This window comes from Zootoca vivipara, chromosome 2 (genome assembly GCF_963506605.1).
Source record: "Zootoca vivipara chromosome 2, rZooViv1.1, whole genome shotgun sequence".
NCBI lineage: Eukaryota > Metazoa > Chordata > Lepidosauria > Squamata > Lacertidae > Zootoca > Zootoca vivipara.
Genome location: NC_083277.1, coordinates 82,029,986 through 82,040,207, shown reverse-complemented (window position 1 = coordinate 82,040,207; position 10,222 = coordinate 82,029,986). Strand labels below are relative to the sequence as shown.

The following is a 10,222-nucleotide window of genomic DNA, read 5'->3' as shown; positions in this document are numbered from 1 at the left end:
TTAAGTTCAATGGGACTTACTCGCAGGTACCGTATGTGTAGCTAAGATTGCATCCTGAGCGCAGTATTGTGGTGGAATAGAGCATCCATGTCATTTATGTGGTAGCACTTTTAAGCTCTACAAAACTGTTTCTTTTAGGATTCATATCAGCTTTCTGTGACATATCTTTGCCTCATGAGAATGATGTTGAATGCCATTTGCAGAAAGCAATATGGGAAACATCTGGACACTTTGATAATCTCAGGATGAAGCAGGATGAATAAGCAGCTTTCAGCTGTTGTCTCTGCTAGCTCTGCATCTTGGAGTGTTTCCACACAGCATCTCCTGGTGGATTCAATACTGCTCACACATGCAGGTTTCTCCCAGTGTCCACTTGACATCTACCTCATCAGAATGCCGCTCTGTCCCCCCGCCCCCAATCTGGATTTACCATTTGAATGTTTGCATTTTCTAATGTATGACGCTTTCTGCAGAAACACCAAATCCAAATTGAAAGGAAAAATAATATTTTGATGAGTATGACGTTGTGCATATGCTGAGCAAAACTTGTGTGCATGAACAGCATTGAGCCCACCATAAGATGCCATGTGGAAGCATCCTTGGTTCCTCCACTTTGCCTTACAGGAATTATAAGTTATCAAGAGAGGTGATGGAATCCTACAAGATAACAAAGAGAAGTCCTTGCCAGGGTGATACAGTGGTACCTCAGGTTAAGAACTTAATTCGTTCTGGAGGTCCATTCTTAATCTGAGGTACCACTTTAGCTAATGGGGCCTCCTGCTGCTGCCATGCCACCGCTGCACGATTTCTGTTCTCATCCTGAAGCAAAGTTCTTAACCCGAGGTACTATTTCTGGGTTAGCAGAGTCTGTAACCTGGAGTGTCTGTAACCTGAAGCGTCTATAACCCGAGGTGCCACTGTAGTGGAGTGAGGACACTGAGGAAACTCACATTAGCTATCCTCTGGGATTCCCTGTAAAAGCCTCTCAAAGGCTAACCCAGGAGCATCAGTTGGTACACATGTGACACTAGCACTTTATGGTCAACGCTGTCAATGACTCCTGCAAAATCCAGTAGGGACAACAGAGTACGACTTCCTTTGTCAACTTCTTGGCAAACAGCAGCAACCGAGGCCAATTGCAATCAATGCCAGTGCTGTACACAGAGTGAAAGCCTGATTGGAAAGGACTTCAGTCTTTTTAAGGCATTACAATTTAAGTGTTGGATGGTAATAGGAATGGCAACAGAGCTAGCGCACTTGCTCCACTGCCCCTTTCAATTCATGTGTTTGGTTTACTCTAAATTGAAAATGCCTGAACAGGGCTTAGAAAGCTGACAGAATGCAGGTGCGCCTGAAGATGCAGAGTGAGTGCTCATTCAACAACCTTTTCTAGAACTAGTAGGTTAGAGATAGGTCGGTAAACGGCCAGCCTCTGTGCAAGACGGAGCTCCTGGATGCGAATGTCAGAGTGACTGAGATGAGCCTGCTACATCTCTCATCATCCAGGTCTACAGTGAGCAAGTGGAAGGCAAAACACTGTGTGGAATATTCTAGAAAGGCATTTGTGCACCAATAGAGTTGGATGCATTTCTAAGTCACCTGCTGGCTGTGCACACCAGTGGTTTGGGGGCTAGGGGCACAAATTGCAAAGAAGGAAAGCCCTCCGAAGATAGATTAAAATGGCAAAGAGTCTTGTACAGTAGTTCTTAAAATGCTACTGTGGTACAGTCATTTCATGAAAAGTATTAAGCGACCTAAAATCTACATTAGCACAGTGGCGGAAAACAGTTATACAGAGGTACACTCTCCCATTTGCTCTGCGCCTAGTGCACTTCCACTGCCAGTTTGTGACTCTGTGCAGACATGGCATTAGCCATAATCTGTGTTAGCCACATTAATCTTAAGAAGTACTGTATTTTGATGTGTTTTTCCCCAAAACAGCTTTGATTCAATTTGAAAACATAAGCCACATGAAAACATTCATGCCTGCACTCGGAGACCACAGGGAAAAGACTGAGCCAGCTAGGCAGCCTTGAAAGTTGAAGCAGAAAGGATCATTTCCTTCAAAAAGACTCCAGAGTGTTTTCCCAATACCATCAATCAAGGCGGTTAAGTTTCACATGCAATTATTTCCTATTCCCCCCATCTTCCAAGGCCGCTTCAATTAGCAGATGTTACCCAGCTCTCTGTTGAACAAATAGACTATTTTCTTGCCATAAACTATCTGTCCTTCTAAAGATGGCGAAAACTCCATGAGAATCCTCAAGCCTTCTCTCATAAATAGTTGAATATGGGTAAGATTACAGTGGAGATTAAATTCCCATTTATATGCATGACGAAATAAAAGTGTAAAGAGATAATCAAGTCATAAAATAATAACCTTGATAACAAAGAGGAGGAGAGATAACTGCCATTTCTTATTTATGACAGAACAAGAATGTACAGCCCTTTAGTGAATAGAACCTTACTCAACCCTTTTCCACTTCTGTTAATCTTTAACAATTATATGAAATGTTCCATGTTCTCATTAAGGATGGTTGTTGTTGTTGTTGTTGTTTAGTCGTTTAGTCGTGTCTGACTCTTCATGACCCCACGGACCAGAGCATGCCAGGCACTCCTGTTTTCCACTGCCTCCCACAGTTTGGTCAAACTCATGTTTGTAGCTTCGAGAACACTGTCCAACCATCTCGTTCTCTGTCGTCCCCTTCTCCTTGTGCCCTCAATCTTTCCCAACATCAGGGTCTTTTCCAGGGAGTCTTCTTTTCTCATGAGGAGAATGGCCTGGGACAGGGCCATACATTTGTACCAGCAAGAGCATCAAGATTGGTTCTTCCCATGCAACCATGTGAATAATAATAATAATAATAATAATAATAATAATAATAATAATATTTATACCCTGCCCATCTGTCTGGGTCTCCCCAGCTACCCTGGGTGGCTTCCAACAAAAGATTAAAAATACATTAAAACACCAGTAATTAAAAACTGCCCCCCAAACCTTGCTGCCACCCCACTCCCAGTCCAGGTCAGCTGCATCAATGCCACTGCAGAAGGACCGTTCCCAGCTCTACCCCACCAAGGGTTCCATGTGACCTGAGTGTCCCCCAGGAACACCCTTCCTCAAATCTCCAGCAATATGTTGGGGGTTCATGGTAGATGTTCCTTGAGGGTGGAAACTTTGAAAAGTATTTCACGCGTGCTCTGGCCGTATATGGAATACAACCATCAGATCCATCTCAAGCCCTATATGAATGAGTCACTTCTGGATTGCCATTGCTGACTGAGGATAGGATATTGGTGGGTGCTAGCAGCAAAAATGATCTTATTGGACTGAGACCATCCGTTTAAGGCTGCATACAGTGGTATGCACCCAAGCTGAAATGGAGTGCAAATATATTTATTCTAGACCTGAACATGTTCCTAAATGTCTGGCGTGCCACATTGTCCAACATGACTATTATCAGAACGTCTGATTTGCACCCAAGCACCCTGTTGAGGTTATGCCAGCACATTGACGGTTGGAGAAGTGGAATGCTGTAATACGATTTCTGCAGAGCGAGCCGAGCCATACATTAAACATAAGAGCCCAGAAGCACCGCCACCTGGTTCCCTGAAGTTCCATAGCTTTTCTTCACCTGCTGGATGAGATGAAGTTTTTCAAGGCCGCTGGCATTATTGCTAGAAAAAGCAAGGTTGCAAGTTCAGCACAAACTGGGAAAGAGCACGCTTTGAGTTCATTCACCTCCTCTGTCAGCTCTTGGAAGTGGGAATTTAATCTTCCTGCATGGCCAGCTCCCATTGTGTCCTTTTCTCGGTGCACAGTGAAAAAGCCAAATTGAGAAGTGCAAGGGGAGAGAGGGATATTGAAAATGAGTGTGTGTGCAATGAATGCATTTGTGTGTGGGTGTGTTTTGGTCCTCCTCATGGGGCATCTTGTCCCTCAACCACTTTCACTAAAAGGAATTCAGGTATTGGGGGGGGGGGAGATTGTTTCCCACCTTGCTATAGAGGCCTGTAGGGACACTCCCCACACCTATGAAAGAAGCTGCATTCCTGTCTTTTGTTGGGATAGCACCCACCATGGGCCTCTCGCTTCACCTTATCAGGTTAGTAAAGCATGCCAAGAGCTCGCTGGCCTTCGGCAGCAGACAGAGGGCTGGCATCAAAGCCAGGAGAACAATAAATTCTGCTGGCCCAGACAAGCCTTCATGTAGCAGATTGGAAAAAAAGGAACATTTTGTATGAACTTTGCTTAAAGATACCTGTTGCCATAGCAATTAGGAGCAGGCTGTTCTGAGCAATGAAATTTCTTTCAGGGGCCACAAGTTATCCCATCATATTGCTGGAAAGGATGAGGTGATCACGCACGTAATTGTTATACAGTGGTACCTCGGGTTAAGAACTTAATTCGTTCCAGAGGTCTGTTCTTAACCTGAAACTGTTCTTAATCTGAGGTACCACTTTAGCTAATGGGGCCTCCTGCTCCCGCCGTGCCGATGGAGCATGATTTCTGTTCTCATCCTGAAGTAAAGTTCTTAACCCGAGGTACTATTTCCGGGTTAACGGAGTCTGTAACTTGAAGCGTATGTAACCTGAAGTGTCCGTAACCCGAGGTACCACTGTATGCAAGTGTCTTGAATGTTGTATATGGGGGGTCCAGAATTTGGAAAACTCCTCTGGATCATTTTTTCTTGCTGCAGCCTGCAACAAATATGAACTCTTTCCACGATGCTGCTGTCTTTATTTGGCTAAAGAGGACCAGTATATTTCCAGAACCCCTTTGTAGGGTAACAATAATATATCTATATATCTATATCTATATCTATCACCCTGAACTTACTTTGGGGAAAACCTTTGGGAAAAAGAGACATGCCAGAATTGGAATAGGGCCTTTCGTAAGGGTCAATGACATCAGTGTTAAGTGATTCATACAAAATTACCCTCCTGTTGTAAAAAAACAAACTTCCTCATTAGATGGTATGATGGAGAAGTGCAATGCATTTAGGGTGGATAACCTGAGCTGCGAAAGCTTTATAAGGCAGGAGTTTTCAGTCCCTGAACCTACCAAGCCAAACCACAAACACAAGCCTCCTTCCTGTGCCACAGACTACAGCATGGCTTTCTCCGGCAGATACGAAGTGGAAAGTGAGGAAAACTATGAGAGTTTTATGCAGCGCATGGGTATGTATATATTAAGACTTTTCTTTTGCTGCACTCAGATCAGTATTCCCCAATTGGCTGCCCTGCAGTTGTTTTGGATTTTTATCATTATTTGGCAGGGCCGGGGCAGGGGAGTGCTAGAGTCCTGTCTAGTCAAGTTTTGTGGGATCAATTTCAATCTGTTACCTCCGAGGATGTGGACAGGCTGCTTCGACGAGTGAAACCAACCACCTGTCTCCTTGATCCTTGCCCATCCTGGCTTATAAAAGCTAGCCAGGAAGGGCTGGGCGATGGGCTTCGCGGGTTGGTAAATGCTTCTCTCCATGAAGGAGCCTTCCCAGACCCGCTGAAAGAGGCGGTTATTAAACCGCTTCTTAAAAAACCATCTTTAGATCCGGCCAATATGGCCAACTATCGCCCAGTCTCAAATCTTCCATTCTTGGGCAAGGTGGTTGAGCGAGTGGTTGCTGAACAACTTCAGGCACGCCTGGAAGAAGCGGACCATTTGGATCCCTTCCAGTCAGGATTCAGGCCTCATCATGGGACTGAAACTGCCTTGGTCGCACTGGTCGATGATCTCCGGCGGGCTAGGGACAAAGGTAAGAGCTGTTTCCTTGTTCTGCTGGATCTCTCAGCGGCTTTTGACACCATCGACCATAACATCCTTCTGGATCGTCTAGAGGGTTTGGGAGCTGGGGGCACTGTCATGCAGTGGTTCCGCTCCTTCCTCCTGGGCCGTGTTCAGAAAGTGGTGGTGGGGGATGAGTGTTCAGACCCCTGGGCTCTCACTTGTGGGGTGCCTCAGGGTTCTGTCCTCTCCCCCATGCTTTTTAACATCTATATGCAGCCGCTGGGAGAGATCATCAGGGGGTTTGGGCTGGGTGTCCATCAGTATGCTGATGATACCCAGCTCTACCTCTCTTTTAAATCAGAACCAGTGAAGGCAGTGAAGGTCCTGTGTGAGTGCTTGGAGGCGGTTGGAGGATGGATGGCGGCTAACAGATTGAGATTGAATCCTGACAAGACAGAAGTACTGTTTGTGGGGGACAGGAGGCGGGCGGGTGTGGAGGACTCCCTGGTCCTGAATGGGGTAACTGTGCCCCTGAAAGACCAGGTGCGCAGCCTGGGAGTCATCTTAGACTCACAGCTGTCCATGGAGGCACAGGTCAACTCTGTGTCCAAGACAGCTGTTTATCAGCTCCATCTGGTACGCAGGCTGAGTCCCTACCTGCCCACTGACTGTCTCTCCAGAGTGGTGCATGCTCTAGTTATCTCTCGCTTGGACTACTGCAATGCGCTCTACGTGGGGCTACCTTTGAAGGTGACCCGGAAACTACAACTAATCCAGAATGCGGCAGCTAGACTGGTGACTGGGAGCGGCCGCCGAGACCACATAACACCGGTCCTGAAAGACCTACATTGGCTCCCAGTACGTTTCCGAGCACAATTCAAAGTGTTGGTGTTGACCTTTAAAGCCCTAAACGGCCTCGGTCCGGTATACCTGAAGGAGCGTCTCCACCCCCATCGTTCTGCCCGGACACTGAGGTCCAGCTCCGAGGGCCTTCTGGCGGTTCCCTCACTACGAGAAGCCAAGTTACAGGGAACCAGGCAGAGGGCCTTCTCGGTAGTGGCACCCACCCTGTGGAATGCCCTCCCACTAGAGGTCAAAGAGAATAACAATTACCAGACCTTTAGAAGGCATCTCAAGGCAGCCCTGTTTAGGGAAGCTTTTAATGTTTGATGGATTTCTGAATTTTAATGTTTGATGGATCTCTGTATTTTAGAATTTCTGTTTTGTTGGAAGCCGCCCAGAGTGGCTGGGGGAACCCGGCCAGATGGGCGGGGTATAAATAATAAATTATTATTATTATTATTATTATTTAGCTTCCATCAGCTCCTGGTGCCACAGCCAGTAGTCAGAGGCAATGGAAGATGCAATCCAAATCATTTGGAAGGGTACCAGGTTATGGAAAGCTGACTTAGAGAATTGCTTGGATTGTCAGCTGCCGGTTTCAGAAAAGGGAGCCTCTACGTGGGAATTATGGCATCTTCAGTTGGGATCTCCTGGTGAAACTCTGCAGTCTTTCAGAGTTACACAACATTATTTGGCAAGCAGAATAAAAACCACTGCATTCTGGCAGATTGCGGTGTAGTGGTATTCTGCTTGATGGAATGACATTGCAACTCAGATTCCTGCATTCTTTTATTAACCTTTTGGTTTTTATACCACTCTTTTTGTGTTTGTACTTTTGTATGCCTCTTAGAAAATCTGTATACTACAGCAATTTAGAAATGCTTTTAAACAAATACATTGGAGAAGGTTTACATTAATGTTGTCTTTTCCTTGGGGTAGCTCTTCCTGCCGACGTAATTGAAAAAGGAAAAAATTTCAAGATTGTTACGGAAGTGATACAGAATGGAGATGAATTCACCTGGTCCCAGATCTACCCAAGCGGGCATTCCATGATTAATAAGTTTGTTATTGGCAAGGAATCCGAAATGGAGACCATGGGTGGTAAAAAATTCAAGGTAAATGATTGTAGCTACTGCTTTCAAAGGACTAGCCCGGATTCAAAGTGTTGTTGTGGTTGGGTTGGCAATCAAAATCCTTAATTGTATTCAGCCATGGCACCAACTAATGTATGTAAATCTGTTGCAGGCAACCGTTAAAATGGAAGGTGGGAAAGTGGTTGCTGACTTTCCTAATTATCACCATACTGCAGAGATTGCTGGGGGCAAACTAGTTGAGGTAATTTCATAAAAACTTTCCTTGAAGATCGAATGTGTGATCCCCCCCCAAAAAAACTTGTAAAATGGTGTTTACTGCATTAAAGCAAAATGCATTAAAGCAAAATGTTAACCGAATAATGGATGGAAGATATGATGATTTTAATGGTCACCAATAGCCATGTACTGGGTACGTCACTTGATCAATTCAAAATACAAAATAATTCTAACACTATCTCACTACTATGAAGCATTTGAAAGTACAACAAGAGAGGAGGAAACACAATACTTTTGCAAGCAGTGTTGCAGAGACACACTAGGTTGAAATATCGTTCAATAGTGCCCTTCAGAAAAAACAACTCCTCTTTGGGCTACATTAATAAAAAAAAATTCTTGTGAATTGGAAATTTCCTTTTTTGCATCTTCCCTCCTCCCTTAAATTCATGGCACAATACTCCTGAATCATTAGCAATTGTAAAGAAAGGAATTCACAAAGCATTCCAGGATGTTAACAGCTATATTTTCAATCCCCTCTTCCATTTTCATCAGAAATGTTTGCTTTATCCTTTACTGCAGATTTCTACAGTTGGCGATGTAACTTTCAAAAGAATCAGCAAGAGACTGGCCTAAGAAGCCGTTGGAGGAATAATTGTGGCCTTACTGATACTTGAAAAGTGAGCAATAAAAAACACACAATATGAAGTAACAAACTTAAGAACTTTATTTCTGCATTTATTTATTGATTGGAAGAAAGTGCAATAGGCAGAATGGGTCTAAATATAAAGCAACTTCCTGTGTTCCCACTTCACCTTGCTAGAATTGACACTCAACTGATAGCATTACGTGTCTTATTTTTTATAATGTGTTAAAGAAGGTATTTTTTATAATTCTATGACATGCAAAGCAGCTCTCAGTGTTGCTATCCAGGGCAACACCACCAAACAGGGGACATTTCCACACTGGGTAATGGTTGCAACCCCAAGAAAAAAGTAGTATGTTGATACCCTATGATCCAGCCTTCCGAGCACATGATTCAAAACCTCCCTCAATTCTTACAAGGACAACTTCATATTTTTGTTACTGGGTTCTTGCTCCTTGGAGCACTCACAAATGTTTGCATTTTGCATGTGCTGAATTTATTTGGCTTGTTTCTTCCCACATGGCACACACAATTCCTTGAACAAGAGATAAGCTCATTAGTTAGAAGGATCAGGCAACAATATTCTTCTGTTCTCAGGGAAGAACTACTAAGCTCTCAGGGAGGGAAAACAAGAGAACACATGTTCAAATGCTGCCCTCTCCATTACAGGGAAGCCATGTGTTGGGGCTCGATCTTGTACAGTCACTTAGCAACCAGGCCCGAGCATGTGTTCCAAAGTCAGCGCTCACAATGCACAAATCCTTTAAGGCTCCTGCTTGCTGACTGATGGGAGATGTTGCCACATTTCCATCTGAAATCAGGGGTTGAACTTTCATCCCCCAAAACTTAAGCACAGATGTTTGCTCTGCTGGACCTTTACACAGCTGCTACCCCTCCTCCCACCCACAGCCAATTTACTCTTCCTTGGAAATGGCACTGAATTTCAGACAAGAAATAAGTACCTTTGTCTGGCTCTCACTGTCTAGACACCATCCAGCCAAAGGGAAGCTTCCTAATGAATACAATAGAAAAACAGTCTGCAGAAGGGCACCGAGACAAATTTATTCAGAATTTGAGGCCAACTGAGCCAAAAAGACTAAGGTTAAGGCACACTTTATTTAATTTGGATCTACTATCTCTACTGCCTGGCATTATAAAGCAACTGAGGATGAAAATATTATTTGAACTTCTTTTCTTAGGCCTTCACCAATTCAATACGAGTAACTTGAAAGCCAAAAAGGAGTTCGGTTAGCATTTGCTCAGAAGCCTTCAACTTCTATGCCAGAAAAAGTCAGCAGTGATATTTTCTCCCTAGGAAAGCAGGTCCCATCATTTTACATCAACTATCCATTCTGATGGTATTCACAACTCACTTCAGTGGTTTAAAAATATTTCAGTACTAGACCCTAGGGTGTCTGTGTGTGTCAAATACAATTTCACATCACTAGATTTTCTTATGTGTTCATTCAGTTACAAATGTCTCAAAGTGCCATTTCTGAGTCTTTAAACAGTGCATTTTATATTTGTGTGCATGCAAAAAGAAAAGATGGCCAGCATGTGATAATTCAGCATGCATCGTCACACTTTCAAATTGCATTTGCAGCTTTGCAAGGTAGACAATTGCAATATTAAGAGTAACTGATTTTAAAATCCATGACAGCTGAGTGTTCCAAGATACTGAATTATGTTCAACTT

General features: G+C 43.9%; 1 protein-coding gene across 1 annotated transcript; it reads left to right on the top strand.

The window, feature by feature from the left end:
* Positions 1-5,028: 5,028 nt before the first annotated feature.
* Positions 5,029-8,571, top strand: FABP6 (fatty acid binding protein 6). Its single transcript, XM_035107986.2, has 4 exons — positions 5,029-5,181; positions 7,514-7,689; positions 7,820-7,909; positions 8,464-8,571. The coding sequence occupies exons 1-4, from the start codon at positions 5,115-5,117 to the stop codon at positions 8,515-8,517; spliced, it is 387 nt and encodes a 128-aa protein (XP_034963877.1). The 5' UTR covers positions 5,029-5,114; the 3' UTR covers positions 8,518-8,571.
* Positions 8,572-10,222: the final 1,651 nt, after the last annotated feature.